Below are 20,812 nucleotides of genomic sequence, written 5' to 3' on the forward strand. Positions count from 1 at the left end.
CACAATAACATTTATAAATGAGCTACACAGTTATTTAATAACAATTTACAGTATTATGAACATCGTTCACAACTTTTCAATAAACAACTTATAATTAATACTTTATAAAGCATTTCATTGCTTGTTAACAGTTAATAACTATTGACTAAAGTTTAATTAACTATACATTTGGCTTTTTTTATTATTATATATGATTGTTCATTTTAATGGACAGCGCCCACTACAGTTATGACGTCAGGACGTTTTCCGCTCAGCCAATCAGCGGGTCCGAACCGTAACTAAGGCGGGACCTTGACGTGAAACACCAAAACAATGGCGGCTGTCACCTCCAGCAGACCCTACCATGTCATCATTTTCGGTGCCACGGGGTTCACGGGGCAGTTCGTGGTGGAGGAGGTCGCTCGGACCGCCGCAGAGGGTCCAGGCGGTGCCCCCCTGAAGTGGGCCGTGGCCGGGAGGAGCAGACAGCGGCTGGAGGACGTGTTGGGTCGAGCCGCGGGGAGGCTGTGTAGGTACCTGACCGGCTGTAGTGGAGCTAACAGAAGGATACCTGACTCTACCTGACTGACAGAGGCAGCAGAGTGGTTGTTGTTGTTGTTGTTGTTGTTGTGTGGCTACAAGTCAACACTTTCTAACTGTACCCCCTAAACACACCTGTCAGTTCATTGTTGTGCTCCAATAACCAGCTAACTGTCAGCTAGCTTCTGGAATGAGCTCACATAGCCGAACTAATGTTTCATTTTACAGTCTTATCTATGCTGAAGATAAAGTAGTTCAGAGTATTTGAGGACACCTTACACGCTGCCATCTTTATTACCAGAGCACTGACACATAACTGATCTGTAGCTATAAGTATTAAAGAGGCCATATGATGCTAATTTTTCAGGTTCATACTTTTATTTGGGGGTTCCTGTAAAAAACGTTTACATACTTTCATTTTCAAAAGACACATTATTTTCTCTCACATGGTGCATTGCTGCAGCATCTCTTTACACTCTGTGTCTTAAACGCTCCGTTTTTAGCTACAGAGTGAGACATCTTCACTCTGTTCATCTTTGGTGGGAGTTGAACATTACTTAGCATTGCTACAGCAGGCGGTAGCCAATCAGAGGCAGAGGAGGGCGTGTCATGCAGAGCGAGGTAGCGTGATCTAAAATAACGCAGCTACAGCAGTAGAAACTGTTTGTCTGCTGACTGACTGGATTGTTAATATGTTATTATAAATTGATATATATTTTATTATGAATATATACATGTATATGGAGTTTATATGTTTATTATGGACATATAGAACATGCATATTGATAGTTAATGGACTTGCATTTCTGCAACACTTGTCACATTCACACTGATGACAGAGGCTGACATGCAAGGTGCCAACTGCTGATCAGGAGCAATTAGGGGTTCAGTGTCTTGTTACTTCAACATGAAAACAAAGAAACCAGGGATTCAAACCAGCAACCTTTAGATTACTGGACGACTCGCTTTACCTCCTGAGCTACACTCGACGTTTTGCAGGCCGTTCATAACATAAAGTAAAAGGCAGGAACCCAAAAAGCAGAAGCCATGAATCAGGTGTATCCACTGTACAGTTACTGAAAGATATTCTCTCTTCCTCTCTTTTGTCAGCTATGCCAGAGCTGAGGACTGACATTGAAATCATTGTTGCCGACGTGTCTATCGAGGAATCGCTGGCCATCATGTGCCAACAAGGCCTGGTGATTCTCAACTGTGTGGGGCCTGTGAGTATGTTTCCAGACTCTGTCAGGGCGTGAAACAAAGGACACGTGGAGATCACACAACACTGTAATCTTGTGGTTTGTGTTGTGTTGAATAATTCTGTCTCTTGGTCTCTTTGTCCTTTCAGTACAGATTTTATGGTGAACCAGTGGTCAAAGCTTGTGTTGAAAACGGAGCTCACTACTTGGACATCTGTGGCGAACCTCAGGTTGGAAAATAAATAAATATCCGACCATCTCTATATTTTTTTAATGCTTTTTAGCTTGGTTGCTTCAGCCATTAAAGTAGCTCTTTGCTGCATGTCACCTTCCGATCTCTCATCCCATCTTGAAAAGGCCATATAAATAAATAAATAAATAAATGGGAACAAAAAACAAACACCGTTTCTGATAATCAGAAAAATGCTGAATCTGATGATCAACCATTTGACCAAATATTTTTACACAATGAAATATCATCATGTATAACGTTTGCCGAATTAACAAGAGGGCATAAATAGTTAAGATTTTGATGTTTACAGCGTTTCTCAAAGTTTATACAGTGTGTTCTCACGCAGCAGGTCTCAAAATTAAGCGTTTTCTTAAGGGAGTCTGGTGACTTTTTCCACTTTTTTTCTAATAATGCAACAACTCTTAAAATCACGCGATTTGTAATGGAGTCTGGGATGTTGCTATGACTACTGACTTCACTTTATTACTTGGTCCATACCCATGACTTTCACTCACACACAGCATCCCACTTCTTGCAACAGTTATTTAATTTAAATAAGAAAAAGGTATGACAGCGCACACCCCAGAGAGGGAGACTAACGTGGTCAAAATCACTGTCATTCATGAGAGAATACGGTACTTAATTCTCTCAGAATGTAACTTTTAACTTCTTACAACACAGATGCATATTTCTTTTGTGTGTGTATTTGTGAATATGGGTCTTAATCGTCCACAGTTTCTGGAGCGTATGCAGCTTGAGTACCACACTAAGGCCTTGGACAGAGGAGTGTACGTGATCGGCAGCTGTGGCTTCGACTCCGTACCGGCAGACCTGGGTGTTCTCTATACACAGAGGCAGTTCAAAGGTAGGAAACTACATGACAGGTTACATCATGAATCAACTGTGAATCAAAAGTCTGTTATTGTTTTATTCAATGAAGAAGCCATAAAGGCAAAAATCGTCATAGGTTGATTGAGCCCTCAGTATGTGAAGGTGTGAACACTAGACAAACACAGCAGTGCTTGTTTGCCTTGTTAGTTTACTGATGTTTACATTTTCTCAGAGTTTATAAGTACAGAAAAATCTGTGTTTCTCAAATGTTTTGCGTCTCTTTATATAAATGGTATAAAAGTTAGTTGAACTTATGATTTGATTAATGAAAACTGTAACTTGGTCTTAATTATGTTCTGTGGTCTGATTTCAGGGACGCTGACAGCTGTGGAGAGCTTCCTGAAAATTAGCAGTGGGCCTGAGGTAGCCTGAACTACTACAGCTGCTGCACTGCATGATGGGATATGTAGTCTAATACACTATGTGCAGCCTTTTTAAGAGTAAAGTGACAGCTGTTGTGGTGTAAGTTTATATAAGACTGTAGATGTTTAGATGGTGATGAAACATGTGGCATTAAACTTCACTTCTACTGAGTTTACAGTAGAAGAGAGCTGGATTCCCAAAAATAACTCCAGGGAAACACTAGTATGGAGCACAACATCAATATTCCTGAGACACAGAAAGGTCTTGTAACAGAAGCTCGAGGGATATTGTGGAAATATATATAGAAAGAGCAGTTTCAGAGAGTGTAGCTGAAGTGCTACCCTTCTGTTGATAGATTTATAGACTATATGACCAGTTCTATCAGCTAAAGATGCTGATATACAACCAAAAACACGCAGCTGTCTACTTTTGTGCGATGAGATTTTAAAGCAATCCCTTGCAGACTCATTTCAATCTGTCAATCAAAAGAAATGAGTTATTCACATGAAACCATTGGTGTGTATTGAGAGGACTTTGAGGTAGCTGTTCTGCACAGTGACAGAATTTAAAGTTATCTCCCCCCTCGCAGGGGTTCAGCGGCCACGATGCCACTTGGCAGTCTGCCGTGTACGGTTTCGCAGACAGTGGATCCCTCCGCCAGCTGAGGAAGAAGTTTGGCCACACGCCGCTGCCTGTGGTGGGAGCCAAAGTCAAAAAGAGGTAAAGCTATAAGTGAGTCATTACTGTCTGGCTCCAACACTTTACTTTGAGAAATAACATTTTTATTGGAGTGGGGGCTTGGCAGCCATTCGTCAGGGAAAAGGGGGAAGGTGTTTTTTTTTCAGTGCATGCCAGAAAAAGGGATTTTCCCACTGAAACTTTTACACTTGACCTTACATTTACACTTACATTTTAATGATGTGTTTCCAAAGTGAAAGATGGAATAATATTCTCAATAATAATACTTAATTTAAGTTATTTTGCCATTTCAGAAAATGCAATCATTTTCTAAATAAATGTAATGTAAAGAACATGTGTTGCAAATGTTTTTTTATGTCGATGTTTTGGGATGAAAACCTTCATTTTGACCAGTTAGATTTAACGTCAGGGCCATTAAACTCTACAGGTAAGACACAAGGGTCAGTTTTAAGTCACTGTATAAAGTTTCTGCAAATAGCTGGGATTTGAAGATTATTACCGTCTGGTAGACTGATTTACATTCAGTGCAAGGAGAGTTTATTGGAACGTGGGGCCTGGCAGGGACGGAGAGACAGATTTAAAAGACTATCAATGGATGAAATGAGCTCAAATACTGCTGAGCTGAAGCTGCAGGCAGAGATAGATGTAGTGAATGTCGACCACTTTGCTTTCTGTCTAAGTAATTTGGTGTGTATGTTTGTGTGTGTGTGTGTGTGTCTGTGTGTGTGCAGGGGTTTTATGTTTTTCAGCAGGGAGATCGAGCAGTATGCCATCCCGTTTATGGGCTCGGACCCTTCAGTAGTCAAGAGAACCCAGCGTTTCCTTTACGAGGAGCAGCAGCAGTCACCGGTAAGATAATATCAACACGAGGAGCGACAGTTCACTGTTGTTTATTGCAGCGACAGCAGGTAAAGATACCTTTAGCTGTCGTGTATTGCTAGTATAAAAAAAAAGTACAACAACACTAAACACATATCAACACATCTGTGATGATGATTTGTGTTCCCTTGAGGTAAAATCTGATTGTAGATTTTTATGGTTTCGATTCTTTAAATGTTGCATTGATGTGCACCTCGTAAATTTAGACAGTTTTCCTTGAATGGTGATTGTTTAAAACAGGATTTATTTTCTTTCTATTTCTATTTGTTTTCCTTTGCTGAATTACACAGACCTTCGTTTATCTTTACTTCCTTGTCCATTAACAATGTTTTAAAGAATAAGATGCTGAAATCACATTAAAATGTTCATGGGATTTTTTAAAAATTCCATTAACGCCGTGTCTACATAAATATGGATTAATGTATTTTGGAAAACAAACATTTTACATTTGTACGTTTTGGCCTCTCTTCTCACCTCAATTTGTCCACACAAATTCATCACCTTTTGCTGTCGAAGGTGTTTAGATAACAAAATGATGCGCGTCAATTAATAATTAGCTACTCCTTCTGAGGTTTTTGATGTATTGGCAATTTAGATTTTATCACCACCCATCGTAGTGGAGCTGATTCTGGGCTCTCATGTGTACGGAGATATTTTGCTTGTGGAAGTTTGTTTTATTTAGTTGTTGAACGCAGAGGGAAACCGAAAGTCATGTGAAATAGATAATAGCAAGATCCACAATATCCTTGTACAGCAGGTCCAACAACAGACGTGACAGTCCAACAGTTTATTATAGCGAGCCATATCGTCATTGCATATTCAACAATGTTATCCCACATATCAGATTTGCATCAAACTGTGCAGGCATGAGCTCAGCTATACTTGTCAAAAAAGTCCCTCTAAAAAGTGAGAAACCTGTTGACCTGAGCAAGGCAACTCCACAATCCACAATTTATATGTGCAATCATTTTAAGTAGGTTACAGTATCCCTTCTCTCATCTCACAGGTCAATGTGTTTTCTAACCCTGAGGGATGATAAAGCAGCGCTCCACTCCGTGATTTACTGTGGCCAGTGTGTACTCGGGGAAAAAAAGTCTCGGCCAAATGAATAAATGTAAATGTAGATTTCCGTGCAATCAATCATTTTCCACTCTATCCGTGATGACTCGGCATGCATTACAACATTTTGCTCTGCCTCAGTGAGCCTCAGGACCGGAGAGATTAATATTTCAATACTATCCACAACCCACAGGAATAAAGTGTGATACGCTGCGTTAAATGACTCAAAGAGGTTTAATATTTAGTATTAAGCACACACGCTCCTTTTTTTCTTTGACTCTGCATCCTGGCTGTGAGAAGCCAAACTGTTTCTCCCTGCTGTACCTGTAACTAGGTCAGCCATTCCAGCAGCTGTCACTGTGCTGATCACAGCCAGAGGAAGGCCTAATCAAACTATCTCATTATGTTGTTTAGACCGCCATCTACCAGTGAAGTGGAAATATGATGAGTCATCTGTAGTGATTCATCACTTTCCTCCCCGCTGCTCATTACTCCCTCTGACATCTCATCTCACTCTGCTGTGCATCCTCCTTTGGATTCTGAATGTCTCCTCACCCTTTTACTCCCATCCTGTCCTTTACTCTGGATCTACCTCCTCCTCACCCCGTCTCCTCTCCCTCACTTCTGCCACCTGCCTCCTTTTTGATTTATCACCTCACTTTCATCTTCTGACTCCTTTCGTCTGTGTCCATCCCCTCCTCCCTCTTCTCTTTCAACTTACGTTTCCCTTCATCTCTCATTTTCCACCTCACCTGCACCCGTTATCTGCATCCCCTTATCTTCCCCCCCCTCCTCTCCTGTCACCTTTAATTTCCCTCGTTATCCTTTACATTCTGGTGCTCTCTCTTCCCTCCACCCACAGGTCCAGTACAGCGCCTATGTCGGGGTCGGCGGCCTCTTCTCAGTCGTTAAGCTCTTCTGCAGCGGCCTCCTGTTCTGGTTCATGGTCAAATTCAGCCTGGGAAGGAAACTCCTCACCATGGTAGGAACACTGTTCATCAGCCGACCTTCATTTTGCTATTTGCCCCCCAATTCAGATAATCTGACTCCCTGAGAAGTGAATTAGATTTAAGAAGTTTAAAGACTGTAAGGCTTAAAACGGTTATTCCAGGCATTGAAATGTGGCTGAATGTCACAGAGTGGATATTTAGCTGGAAGGTTTAGTCAAAGCTACTCAGCAGCAAAGTGTTGCAGCAACAGTGACACAACTTACAGCCTGCAAGTCAACACATGTTTCAAATCTGCATCCAGAGTTCTGCAGAGTAAATGGATATTTCTCTGTCACAGTTCCTTAAATATGTTTCTATACAATTCTGCTGTAAACACACTTTTGTAATAATAACGTGCATGTATGATGGATTGATTGTTTTGTTTTTGTCTTTCCCAAAGTTTCCATCCTTCTTCTCCTTCGGCATGTTCTCCAAGTCTGGTCCGACTACGAAGCAGGTGACACAAACACTGAATGAGTTCATTGCATTAATCAATCTTTGTACCCTGAGATTAATTGAAAGTTTTCCCGGTGAGCTTGTGAAATGTCTGTCAGTCAGGAGCTCTGAAACCAAGTGAAAGGAAATACACGAGTCTGAGTGAGTTAGTTTTTGTTGTCGAAGCCTCTGAAAACCTGTTTTCTTAATCATCAACACATGGAAGATGATGAACAGAAAACAAAGTGCCAGAGATAAAACGGTTGCATGTTTTTGTTCCCGGCTCTTCACGCTGGTTAACAGGCAGCAGGGAGGCACGATATTGATTCAGTTTAGGACATCAAGCAGTTTTTTATGTTTTAAATTTTGTTGGGCTGCAAACCAACGTCTAAAATCCAAAGTGTGACGTGAGGGAGTAAATGCTGCTCTTGTTACGTCAGTGGAAGAAATTTGGTGTCATATTTTCACCAATACAGATAAATTAAAGATAAATAAATGTACCATTGTTGGGCTGATATTGATTGGTCCGGTGGATATCGTGCGTCCTAACAAGAGGCGGATGGTGAATGAGATAAAAAGACAAAGAGATTTTTAGTGTTAAACTAATTATACTGAAGAATGTTCCTTTTTTTTTAAATGCTTTAACTTTCAGTGTTGTTTTTTTAAGTTATGGATGTTTAATGTCAGAGGAAAACTTGAGCAGGATTACACAGAAACCACAGAACGGATCTCTTCTGACTTTACCTGGAGGATGGGTCTCGGCCCGGATTATGGGCGATATTACACGTCATGGGTTTTTATTTTTGTTGTCATTGTCGGCACTTACAACAACCACTACACACAGACCTGGTGTCCAGTTTTAATTACATTGTTGATTCACTCATTCCCTCTCACATCACTCACTGTCCTCTCTCAGATAGAAGACACCTGTTTCAGCCTGACGTTCTTCGGGGAGGGTTACTCAGAGAGTACAGATCCCTCACAGGGCCGACCCAACGCCAAGATCTGCACTCAGGTCGTAGGAGCAGGTAAATCTGCCTGTATATACACCTCAGTATACAGCTGGGCATATTTACAGCAGCAGCATGTGTGAGTCACGATAAACTGTTGTGTGTGTTCATGGTGATGAAGGGAAGATATCAGGCTTTGGGCACAAACACACACAATACCAGCAGCTGGTTAGTCGGATCAGTTTATGGCTGTTTTTCGGTCTTTTCGTGGGATTTGTTGACAGTAAGAAAAGTATAAAATCTCACCAGACAGATCCGTCACTCACATGCTGTAAATAGAGCCTCAAACTTCCGGTGTGTTTAATGCTGTAAACAGTATTTGGGATCATTTCTGTGACATCTGAACTCCACATGTGTGTTTGTGTTGCTGTTCACAGAGCCTGGTTATGTAGTGACAGTTTCCACTCTGGTACAAGCAGCCGTGACGTTGCTGGATGAGCTGCACTCTCTCCCCAGGAGGTCAGTCTCTTTTTTCTTTTTGTTGAGTGTAAAGTTCTTCTGTCTGTTCTGTGTCTGCCTGCCTCCTCTCTTACAGCATTATCACACACCTTCTCTCTCTGTTTCTGACAGGGGAGGAGTGTACACTCCAGGAGCTGCCTTCTATAAAACCAGCCTGATCGATCGCCTCCAGAACCACAGTGTCAAGTTCTCAGTCAGACACTGCGAGTAGTGTTTCAACAGAAACCACTGTGAGGTCACGGCTCCTCCCAGTTCCAGTATATTTCATTTATACTGATGTTGCCCGACCCTTCATACAGTCGACACGACCACTTTATACAGTGAGAACTGTAAAATCCCTGAACCCTTCATTTGTTGTCTGTTTACTGGTTTAGTGACATCACTCTCAGATAGTTCAGGTGGTAACAGAACCACTAAAGCAGGTAGATGTTCACTGTTCTGCTCATGGACACTTCCGAAAACACATATGTCTTGGCTACCAATCATTAATGCCAGCTGTGCCTTTGCTAATTATTTATCTGTTCCACTGAGTCTCGTGCATCACTGATGGATCTCTACATCTAATGAGACACATCTTGCACATTACTTTGCTGATTAAGCATTTGTGATAATAAGTGAGGTGGATTTTATCTTATTTTGATTTTAGGAATCAGTTCGCCTGCAAATTTGTACTTGAAATGTAAGAAAACGCCTGAAACTTGATATTTAAAACACTAACAGAAACTACAGAATGATGACTGAATGGAAACTGTTGTTGTATATTTTAAATATAGTTTCCAAAAAACAATGTAATAAAGCACTGGATGATACAGGATGCAGCTGTTTTTTTAGCTTCTGTGTAGCTTCTACACTGTGGCTTCAAATACGTTTAATACTTTGAAATGTTTCTATAGTTTCACAGATTGAGAATCAAACTATATTTTTTTTTGCAAACACGTACAAACGACGGCACAAACAGCAGCTTCAAATCCCAGAGGAATAAAAACTCATGTGAATCTTAATTGACTCAATGCAACGTTTCGCAACTATTTTACCTTAAAATAACATTTTAAAATGATTCTACTGTTATAGTGACTTGTAACAGGGTCAGTGGTGTCGACTCTATCGCTTGTTTCAGCACCATGTAACTCAGTGAACAGTTGGGATCACAATCATGCCACCAACTATCAGCTGTGTACCATGAATTAGCTCTGTTGACACACTGATTTGGACTGCAGGGAGGAGGAGGTTCTCAGAACTGGGCGAGTAGGCAGCAGAACCGGGCTCAGCAGCATCTACAGGCACCATGACAGAGCAGAGGAGACTGAAGAGGACGCTGATGGAAGAAGCTAAGAAACACCAGTGGGGAGAAGGATCAGGTGTGCAGGCAGGGAGGGAAAGGAGAACACAAAACAAAACCCAAAACACGCCACAACACCGGGCCCGTCACACATACGAGCATGGAAGTGCACACAACCCACATAACAAGCATCCACGTCTGAACCTGTGTGCTGCAGTCCTCCTCCCACATGAAACAAAACCCCGCTCTGCCACCAGGTGTCAGTGTTCCCTCTGCTCATCAGCCCTGACATATATTTACCCGGTGCAGCCCAGGATGACAGCAGAGGTCATTCGGTGCCTTTGAGGATGCAGAGACGGTGTGTGTCCTTAACAAAAAAAGCTGCATGTGCACCGTTTAAAATCTGGAGAACCAGGGACGCGATCACAACAGGGTTACTGCGAGTTTCAGATATCTGAGATCTGCGAATAGGATGTCAGGTTTAAAAAGAGCTGGCAGCGATGTCTTTGTTTGTTTTCGCTCTTTGTCCTCGTTGTGAGTCAACTGTGAGTCTGCTCTGTGTCTGGTCTGCGTCGCCCCCATCCCCCGGCTGTCACCGCCACTCCACTGAAAACATAAATACGACCACAGAAAGCTGCTTTTAGCTGTGGGTGCACAGCGGAGGCAGAGTCTGCTGACGGGACGTGTCAGTGGGGTGGTTTGTATGTTGAATAGCTCCTGAGTACAGTGTGATGAGCAGCTGTAGGAGGGATGGGTGGGGTGGCATTTCTGTCATTGTACAAGAATGAGAATGAGAGGGAGGAGGGGGAGATTGCAGTGGTTTCCCTGTGCGTAGCAGGCTGCAGCCCCACCCTCTCCCCCTGCACATCTCCAGTCTGTGCAGATATTCATGTCATGGCCCTCATCACCTCCTCTCCCTCTGCATCCATCTGTCAAACTAACGATCAGCCTGCACTCGCCAATTCAATTCTAGCTTTAATGACGCCACCGTAACATGTAATCATTTGAGAGTGTTTGATTGGTTTTACACCACGCTTACAAACAACAGAGGCTTCACACCTGCGTGGATGTATAGAAGTCCTACTCAACTTGTTATGTAGGAGAAAGATCTGAAAACAGGGAAAAGGAGCCGGACTTTTACATTCTTACATTCCCTTTTATGTGGGGAAGTTAAATATATAGCAGTGTTTTATTATTTTGTAAGCGGGTCATGTTTCATGAACTGTTATCCAGTAACTACAGCTGATTACCACACAGGCAGAGTAATTAAAGAACTCACTGGTGATGCAGAGATTTCTCGTTCAGACACCGACATCGATACTCGGCTGGTTGATTGGATCTGAGAATACAGGTAACCGTGTTTCCTGTGAAAGGTTGTGTACATTTTTTTTCATAGATTTGTATTATCTATGACTTTGTGCTCTGTCAAAGATAGTGTGACTTCATGACACTGACGTCAGAATGATTTCAGTACATTTTTTAATCTTTGTTTTTCTGGCACAAAAGAGGAAGTGAATAAAATAAACAACAACAGAACACACGGTTCACGGGGGGTTTTGGCTTCGGCTCTCAGCCAAATCACTGTTTTAAACATTGGTAACTTTTGCAGCTGTTGAATCCTTATTTTGGACATTACAGCACTATTTGCACTACACAGTATGCAGTATATAACACTACACACCTGTGTGATACAGCAGCAGTTCACTGTCAAAGATAAACAAGCTGTTGCGTACAAACCGCACAAATGAAGAACCTGACTGAGCTCGGTTCAGTTACACGCTCTTTGTTGCTTTTCTTTGGCACTGTCAGCTTTTTCCCTCTCAGTAAATATTGAGTTTTTGTGTCGGTCTGTGTCAGAACTGACTGCGAGTGAGTTATTTGTTGGTACAAAGCTTCTTGTGTCTCTGTGCCGGCTGCAGCGTGGCAGGAAGTGTTGCTCTGTGGCTGCCTCTCGTCCGTACAGTAACCGGCAGTCTGTTGTTCTCACTCTCTGAATCTTTCATTGTGTTTCTGTTCAGTTCTGCGTCTCTTGTTGTTTCTGTTTGGCCTCTTTCTTCGTCCTCTCTCCGGTGTAATGTGTAATGTCTCTCTCTTCATGTTCACATAACAACGTACTGTAGCATTTCATAAGTCCTCCTCCTCCTCCTCCTCAGATTGGTTTGCTTCCAGTCCCTGACCTCTCACCCTCACCACTGTAGACACCTGACCCCAATTTCCCAATGTTGCCCTTAAAGGGGTAAGCCACCAATTTTACACATCCAGCTCAATTTTAATGCTAATGGTTAGCACTCTTTAACCTGTACAGAAAAACAGCTGTATAATGTCTTCTGTGTGTATGGAGGCACTTTCTAGTCTTAGAAAATAACCCTGATGATGTCATTAGGGTTATTTTACCTTGTGATGTCAGGTGAACTAAGCTCAGGCCCGTCAGCACCCTCATCATTTTTGTACAGTCCCTTGTATAAATGCATGCGTCTGTTAAATCTGTGGTTTCTATTCAACGTCTCTGAATTTGTGCGAGTTTGTTCGGAGGGAGGTCGACATTTCTGCAGGCTTTATTTGCTGAATCTGACAAAACCGAGTACCAGACTGTGTCAGCGACCGAGAGACAGAAAGAAAGACTGAGAGAGAGAGAGAGGCTGCAGACACAACTCAGAGCAGGAGCTGCAGGAGCTGCCGGAGCTGCCGGAGCTGCAGGAGCTGCAGGAGCTGCCGGAGCTGCCGGAGCTGCAGGAGCTGCAGGAGCTGCCGGAGCTGCAGGAGCTGCAGGAGCTGCAGGAGCTGCCGGAGCTGCCGGAGCTGCAGGAGCTGCAGGAGCTGCCGGAGCTGCCGGAGCTGCAGGAGCTGCAGGTGCTGCAGGAGCTGCCGGAGCTGCAGGAGCTGCAGGAGCTGCAGGAGCTGCCGGAGCTGCCGGAGCTGCAGGAGCTGCAGGAGCTGCCGGAGCTGCCGGAGCTGCAGGAGCTGCCGGAGCTGCAGGAGCTGCCGGAGCTGCCGGAGCTGCCGGAGCTGCAGGAGCTGCCGGAGCTGCAGGAGCTGCCGGAGCTGCAGGAGCTGCCGGAGCTGCAGGAGCTGCCGGAGCTGCAGGAGCTGCCGGAGCTGCAGGAGCTGCAGGAGCTCGGTGTGTTCGTCTGCAGAAAGATACTGCATGTGTTTGTTTACACACCTCCTGCTGCAACAGTATCGTAAACACAGATCAACTTCTATTATAACACCAGAAGCAAATCTTGGTAGACGACTATTTTAAGGTTTAAGCACAAATTTAATTTATTTGTCCACGATTATAAAACATGTCAGGAAAAATCATTAAAAAATGTATTAAAAAAGGAGCTTATTTCAGTCACACGCAGACTGAACACAGAACTTCCAGGCTCGGCTGTATTAAACACACAGAGTCTATATTAATATGTTCATGTTAGTGTGGACGGATTCTTAAAAAAACAAGAATAAACACTTCACTTTAGTCGGTAACGCCAATTGCTACACATCACGTGACGTAACTGTAGTAACATATTACTGAAATATTAGTAGTAACGCGTCATATTACTGTTACTGCTCAATGAAATATTACTGCAGCGCCTCAGTTTTGTAACGCGTTACCTTTAACACTGCTGAACTCTACAAACTTCACTGATTAGAAAACAAACCAAAGAACCAAAGAAGAGGAGAGACGATGAGGCAGAATGTGTAACAGCTCCAAAACACCAAAACCATCCATAATGTTGCTGCGCTGTCTGCTGGGCTCTTTGAACAGTGTTTTTGTTATCCTGCTGAATAATAGATGAACCTCGGACAGCGAGAAGAGAGATCCGTTGATCAGTTGATCAGTGTCGCAGCGCTTGTTTTCACAGATGCTGTTTCTTTGCTCAGGAGATTCTCAAATCTTAGCTTCCACTCGAACAAGACGCCTGTTAGTTCTGAAACAAAAAGGATTTGTCCTGAGAAACAAGAAGGTCTTAGTCAGGATCAACTTTCTAAACCAACTGGAGAGACCTGAACTCTTTTAAAGATCACTTCTTAATCTTAAGAAATTCTTTTATTAATGTTAAGTTTGCGAGGAGGCTGAAACAAACACACCATTAATGCAAACGTGTTTTTATTGATAATCAGGAAATGTGCAGATTAAAGTGATACAGAAGCTTCATATTCAATCAATCATTAACATCATTGTAGACAAACAGCCGCTTGAATACGTTTGATTGATTTGAACTGACATGAAGTTTGACAGAAGGAAACATATTCCATTGGTACTTTCTGATATTGGCAGGAGCATCACAGTCACAATGAATCACACTGTTTTATATACTGAAGAGAAGAAGAAGAAAAGTGAGAGGCCGTCACCAAAATGATTTAACCAGCTGTTGGACTGTGATTTACACTTCAGTCACTAATACTCTGCTGCCATAAAGAAGCTTTCTCAGGCCTTCACTGATAGAAACACAGGTACTCAGTCCAGCCTTTGTTGCCTGTGTTGAGATTTCTTTTGAGAACATTGACACCGGCATTCTCATGCTCCTTAACAGCTTCTGGGTTGAGAAGCAGGACGGTGGCCTTAATGGGGTTGTCGCTCTCACCTGTCTTGTACCACAGGTACACTGCGCTGCCGTCGGTCCCCTCGTTGAGGTTAACGTTCACTTTCTGGTAATTTCGCTGTGCGAGGACCTGACGCTCGCTGCCATTGGTGGACACCTGCAGGTCAGTGAGTGCACGCTGGGGGTTGATGGTCTGACGGTACCAGATGAATACAAAGGATCCTTTGCCACCCCTGCTGGTATCTTCATCCATTCGGATGTAACCAGCCCTCAACATCTGCTCGTCTGATGAGAAGGAATCAGTGGCAGCGACATCACAGATGTATGTCTGACGTTCTCTCTTCACCCAGACGTGGATCCAGTTCCCTTTAGAATTACGGTTCAGATCACAGGTCAGTCTCTCCCAACTGTTACGAAGCATGCAGACCTCACTTTCTGCAACTGTAGTGACGTAAATGTCCACTATAGGAGTGTTGAACTCTCCAGAGCCTCTGTAGTACCAAAGGTAGATGTAATCACCTCCCGCTCCAGCGCTGAGGTCTTTATCAATCTTGGTGTAACCGACCCTGTCCAATCCACGAGCCATCTCATCGTTGAATGTTAATTGAATCTTGGTGATTGGTGCGTGGCCGGATTGTTTTCTGTACCAAATATAGATGAAGTTTCCTCCGACCCCTTTGTTCAGATCAACGTTGACTTTCTTGAAGCCTCGTGACTGGAGGTACTGCTCATCAGCCTCACAGTGGGACACATACAGGTCTGTGATGTGGTCGGCCATTGTTGGTAACTGTGGACCAGAAAGACAACAGAGTGAGGTGAGCTCCAGAGGAAGTGGGGCAGTGTGGTGTCCAGTAACTGATCCGGTTGCCCCTTTTTATTTTTTCTCCCTTTAATATATTTCCTCACTTGCTGCTTGCCGTACTTGGGGCCTTAATTCTGCCTCTGATTGGCTTACCCAGATATAAACCTGAACCAATCATCAGTCCTCATGCTTAAATCCAAACAACCCAACAAAAGACACGAGTTCCAGCCAATCAGAGGCAGAGATTCATGCTGTCAACCATCTTGGGAGAAGAAAACAAACTTTGGCACGACGGACAGCAAGACATTCAAAAAACATTGTGAGCTGGATTTTAAAAAACAGAAATCATTTGCACTCACATTGACTCTAACACATCTGCTCCAGAGTCTGAGGATGAACTTTAACATCCGTTTGTATCATTTATAAATGAAACTACTCATTCTATTTGTCTGATTTTTTTTCTTCATCATATTAATTTCTCCTTGAGCTGGTTCATTATGAACAACATGTAAAATTGCAGGAACCTGGATTTTAAGTTGCATCACTTCAGTCTCATCTCACTGTAGGTTGTATGAACGTCTTTCTAGTCACTAATTAACTGATAATATTTATTATTCTCTGTTATATTCAGAGTGAAGACACAGAGAGCAGCTGGCAGGAGGGGAGTGAGACAAATGAGCAGATATTGATGGTTAAGATCAAATCATGACATCACAACTGTTTTTGTTGAACAATTGATTGTGTACTGAAGGTTTTCTCATTTGAATTTAGAGTGTCGTTCAGCTCGCTGCTCTCTGTCATGTGTTGAATTATTCACGACCTGTTACTTCCTCTTTGAGCAACATGCTACATGATTTTAAAGTAATGTTTAGCTTAATACACACCTCAAACAATGCGAGTCTGTCTTCACTCGTGCTGCCCTTTGTTTGACCTCCCGGTGTTTAAAAAAGAAAGTGAAAGAAAGACAGTGCACTGATCTCCACCTGCTCCCGGGGGTCCTAAAAGCCTCCATGTTATATTTGAGGGTCTCTCAGTGTTGGCACATCTTTTTAACTCTGCAGAGTTATGATGGCGAAACAGATTCAATGTCATTGCATTTATTAATAAGACATGACGACGATGATGAATTGTTTGCATCCATTAATCTTTTAGAAACAAAGTAACTGGAGAAGTTGCTGAGTTTTTGGTTTTATACTTTCTTTTATTTTGAAAGAAACCTTTTGTACCTTCATCTCGTGGCAACGATTTTGAGTTTACCTCCGTCCATCCTTCTTCTCTTCAGTCCGTCTGTCCATCCGTCCATGTCTGTTGTCCTTGTTCTTGTTGTTTGTTATCTCAAAAAATACTTTTTTTTCCCATAAGAACACCATGAGGACACATTCTGGTGATTCTTGTATGTCGGTAACAATTGATCATGTACTGAAGGTTTTCTCATTTAAATTTAGAGTGTCGTTCAGTTCGCTGCTCTCTGTCATGTGTTGAATTATTTACGACCTGTTACTTCCTCTTTGAGCAACATGCTACATGATTTTAAAGTAATGTTTAGCTTAATACACACCTCAAACAATGCGCGTCTGTCTTCACTCGTGCTGCCCTTTGTTTGACCTCCCGGTGTTTAAAAAAGAAAGTGAAAGAAAGACAGTGCACTGATCTCCACCTGCTCCCAGGGGTCCTAAAAGCCTCCATGTTATATTTGAGGGTCTCTCAGTGTTGGCACGTCTTTTTAACTCTGCAGAGTTATGATGGCGAAACAGATTCAGAATGTTTGCTTTTATTAATAAGACATGACGACGATGATGAATTGTTTGCATCCATTAATCTTTTAGAAACAAAGTAACTGGAGAAGTTGCTGAGTTTTTGTTTTTATACTTTCTTTTATTTTGAAAGAAACCTTTTGTACCTTCATCTCGTGGCAACGATTTTGAGTTTACCTCCGTCCATCCTTCTTCTCTTCAGTCCGTCTGTCCATCCATCCATGTCTGTTGTCCATGTTCTTGTTGTTTGTTATCTCAAAAAAGACTTTTTTTCCCCATAAGAACACCATGAGGAATTGTGGTGATTCTTGTATGTCGGTACTCTGACGTCTAACTAGTTCTGCAACATGTCAGAATTAAATTGATGTAAAGATCATTTCAAGGATGGAAAACTCTTTATGACAATATGAGAAATCTGTTCAAGTGAAAATTTAAACCAAAACAAATCGTGGTCCACATCACATCACCAGAGTAACCGCTAACTGTAGCTGCCCTTAGCTACACGCCTCAGTTAGCCGTGCAGCTAGCGGTTCCGACTGGGAGCTCAGGGGACCAGGGGAGTGTCGGTTCTTGCATTGTTTACACAGGAGCTTCGGACCAGGACGGGCCTGCTAGCTGGTTAGCATGCTAACTCCAGTAGATATCTCTAGAACACAACACACAGACATTATTCAGCAGGAAAGACTTAGATAAAGTTCACTTTATGATAAATAATACCAAATAAAACACATGGCTGTGTTTCTTAAAAGCCCTAAAAAATAAACATATTTGTGTCGTGTGGTTTGGGCTCCACTCAGTGAAGCCTCGTCCTGCTCCGTCGTCTCCTGGATCCACACACTTTATATAAATTATCATTTGTATCAGATCTTCTGTCAGTGCAATTTATATACTGTGATTTTATTGTTTTCCTCTGTACATGGGATATTTACTGCATGTCTCTCCGTCCTGGCAGAACGATCCTCCTCCTCTGTGGCTCCTCCTGACGTTTCTTCCATCTTTGTGTTCTGTTAAAAAAGGTTTTTCCTCTCTTGAATCGACCCACTGAGGCGATGTGATTGACTTTGAGCTGTATAAATAACATCAATTTGATTTGATGTGATGTAACACTGTCAGATTTCAGTTTACTACTTTCACAGCTCCCACATAAATCAAAACCTGCTAGGATTGTTACTAATAGTCCTGAACATTTATTGTCGTAGAGCAGCGGAGCTCCAACATGAAACTACTGTTTAGTGACTGACGTCCTTCTGTCTTAAATTCAAAATGGAGGAGGGAACAGAAGACGCGCCGAGTACCTCTAACTGTCAAATCATTTTACTCCCAGAAAACCAGACAAGTTAACTACTTATTTATTTATTTCTTTGACTCAAGAAATGTGTCTGCGTATAAACTCTGCTCTTTAATGTTTCATTTAAAACTATGATATAATTTACACTTATACCCTTCGGTGCAAAACGATCACCGGAGTGTACGGATGTGTTTCCACTCAGACAAAACATTTTATTAATATATGATATTAATATTGAAATCTGTTTAAAACTATAACATCTTCAGATGAAAAATATATTTGTCTGGTTTGCTAAAGATAAAAATGATCTAACAGTTTACCATCATGAATAATTTATTACTCCTTCAAAATAAAATAGATTGAAGACATAAAAAGGTTATTAGCGTGATGTTTTACTTGTTTATGAGGGAAAAAACAACTTTGATTTCATGATTCATACTCCAAAGGATCAAAATGTTCATGTTTGTTAAAATGTCTTTCAAAATAAAACTCCAGCTGCACACAGACGTTATAAATCATGTTTTTAGCGAGACGCCTGCAGGTGATGTGTTCACGTCAGGTGGACTGTCGGCCTCGTCAGTGATCAGCTGTGTTCCTCTGTAAACTCACCTAAACTTTAAAAAACGAGAGAGACGTAAAAAGCCTCTCGTCTCACCGGAGCAATAAAGACAGACACGGTGTTGACTAGGGTTTATTACTTTTAATCAATTCAGCTAGCTACAAAATGTCCACCACTTCACACACTGACAGGATACAGAGAGGGAGTCTTTAATATTACATGCGTTGAGGACATCAATCTCACGGTTGAACCTATTGTGTCATTCAGGTTTTCAGGTATTTCATCACCTTACTCTAACTACTCGACATTTTGGCGATTTGGTGTGCATAGCTCTAAAGTACAGAAGCAACAAAAAACCCTTTTGTATGTATTTTTTGTTTCAGAGTATAGTTATTGTTATTCAATACTATAATTATTTTTTACCAATAACAAACCACACAGGGAGAATAAACTTACAGATACAGTCTTCTTATAAAAGTAAGGTCTCTCAGAAATATGCGTCTTTGCTTTACATTGCAAACGTTTATTTTTATTTCATTTTTTTCAGAGCATCCAAAACCTATGTTACAGTACACAACCAGTCCTCATCTCTCAGCACATAATCAACATCTTCATCAGTGAACTGCATAATCATTTAGAAAACAGGTCATTTTTTTTATTTATTTTTTGCAATACAACCCCCAAGTCCTCATATTATTTTCATCTTTATCTCACTTTTTTGATCCCTTTTTGCATTATTGTACAACGAGATGGTCACAGTCGGTAAATATATCGAGACAAAAAGAAGTGGCACTATTGCAAACTTGCAGGAGTATGGAACGATCAACTGTGTCCTAATACTGAGCATGCGCTTTGTCAATTTTGCTACTGCCATGTTATCGTTTTTTTTTTATATATATTTTTCAGACAGGTTTTATTTATAAGACTAAAATCTACCATTTGTCATGCAGAGAACGCACAATTCACATCACTTGGAATGCAATGTCTAATACAGCTACAGAGAGTCTAGTTGCACATTGTCTAAACAGTAACTCAGTATGATTGCGATGAAGGAAAAATGTACCAACGACTGCCTTTTTTTGATTGTAAGTGCTCTTTGCAATGCCAGTCATCTGTGCCACCGCTCAGTCAACCTTTACTCATGTTTTTCCATCCGTCATCTCCCCTTTTTGTCGCGACAACACCAAAATAAGGAGCATGACAGTAGCCTAAATGGAATGACACAGTTTTACTAAGACAATACTGAGATACTGAAAAGGAAAAGGAATAAAAACAAACAGCTTGTATAGCATTCCTATTATATACTTGTCATCCAGAGCAGTGTACTTTAATATATATATATATTATATATGATATAGAATAATATATGATATATATATATTTTGACAAAGAGAATAAAAACTTCACAGGTGAGCTAGAGAGCCATCAAGTCAGCACTATATACAACCTTTGGAAAGAATGATATACGGAGTATAAGAAATCATCTTTTTACGAGGACAATCATCTTGAAAAAGCTCGACAGACGACACACAGAACAACATTTACAATGGGGAGGGGAGGTGATATGTGCATGTGTGCAAACCTAGAAGGTCAATACCATGATGAAAGCATGTCAGCGCCTGTCGACGACGTGCGGCGCGGGACGCCGACGCTCTGCGCTCAGGGCGTTTAGCCACTGCCCAGCATCTTTGTGGCGCGCTGGTTGGCCTCGTCAATCCTGGTCTTGTTGGAATCAGCCTGAAAAGGAAACGGGGAGAAAGACGGGAATCAGTCTGCTTGTCTTTGCTGAGCACGCAGCTTCTTATTACAACTCGTGTTTGTGTTTCATGTCAGGCAGGAAACTCTTGTGACTAGTATTATAAAAAAG

The 20,812-nt window shown here is 41.8% G+C and overlaps 3 protein-coding genes across 5 annotated transcripts in view; 1 reads left to right on the plus strand and 2 right to left on the minus strand.

Annotated features, from left to right (window-relative positions):
* Window positions 1–273: 273 nt before the first annotated feature.
* On the plus strand, window positions 274–9,548 carry LOC115574673 (saccharopine dehydrogenase-like oxidoreductase). Of its 2 annotated transcripts, none has more exons than XM_030406348.1 (12): window positions 274–508; window positions 1,630–1,742; window positions 1,868–1,948; window positions 2,686–2,815; window positions 3,155–3,204; window positions 3,794–3,924; window positions 4,635–4,752; window positions 6,704–6,823; window positions 7,231–7,287; window positions 8,182–8,293; window positions 8,653–8,734; window positions 8,846–9,548. In XM_030406348.1, the coding sequence occupies exons 1-12, from the start codon at window positions 313–315 to the stop codon at window positions 8,943–8,945; spliced, it is 1,290 nt and encodes a 429-aa protein (XP_030262208.1). In that variant the 5' UTR covers window positions 274–312; the 3' UTR covers window positions 8,946–9,548. The 2 variants fall into 2 exon arrangements, with proteins under 2 accessions (XP_030262208.1, XP_030262209.1); XM_030406349.1 differs by having other exon boundaries at window positions 374–512.
* A 4,544-nt stretch (window positions 9,549–14,092) lies between these two features.
* On the minus strand, window positions 14,093–16,853 carry LOC115574332 (uncharacterized). The gene is made up of 2 exons (XM_030405806.1): window positions 16,571–16,853; window positions 14,093–15,329 (listed from the first exon to the last, which is right to left on the minus strand). The coding sequence occupies exons 1-2, from the start codon at window positions 16,574–16,576 to the stop codon at window positions 14,436–14,438; spliced, it is 900 nt and encodes a 299-aa protein (XP_030261666.1). The 5' UTR covers window positions 16,577–16,853; the 3' UTR covers window positions 14,093–14,435.
* A 2,218-nt stretch (window positions 16,854–19,071) lies between these two features.
* snap25a (synaptosome associated protein 25a) overlaps window positions 19,072–20,812 on the minus strand; it is a 33,749-nt gene continuing 32,008 nt past the window's right edge. For both annotated transcript variants that reach the window (XM_030404702.1, XM_030404703.1), the window contains exon 8: window positions 19,072–20,682. In XM_030404702.1, coding sequence (XP_030260562.1) covers window positions 20,614–20,682 — 69 coding nt within the window. In that variant the 3' untranslated portion in view covers window positions 19,072–20,613. The remainder of the gene's footprint in view (window positions 20,683–20,812) is intronic.

The sequence above is a fragment of the Sparus aurata genome, chromosome 22, assembly GCF_900880675.1.
Source record: "Sparus aurata chromosome 22, fSpaAur1.1, whole genome shotgun sequence".
Taxonomy (NCBI): domain Eukaryota; kingdom Metazoa; phylum Chordata; class Actinopteri; order Spariformes; family Sparidae; genus Sparus; species Sparus aurata.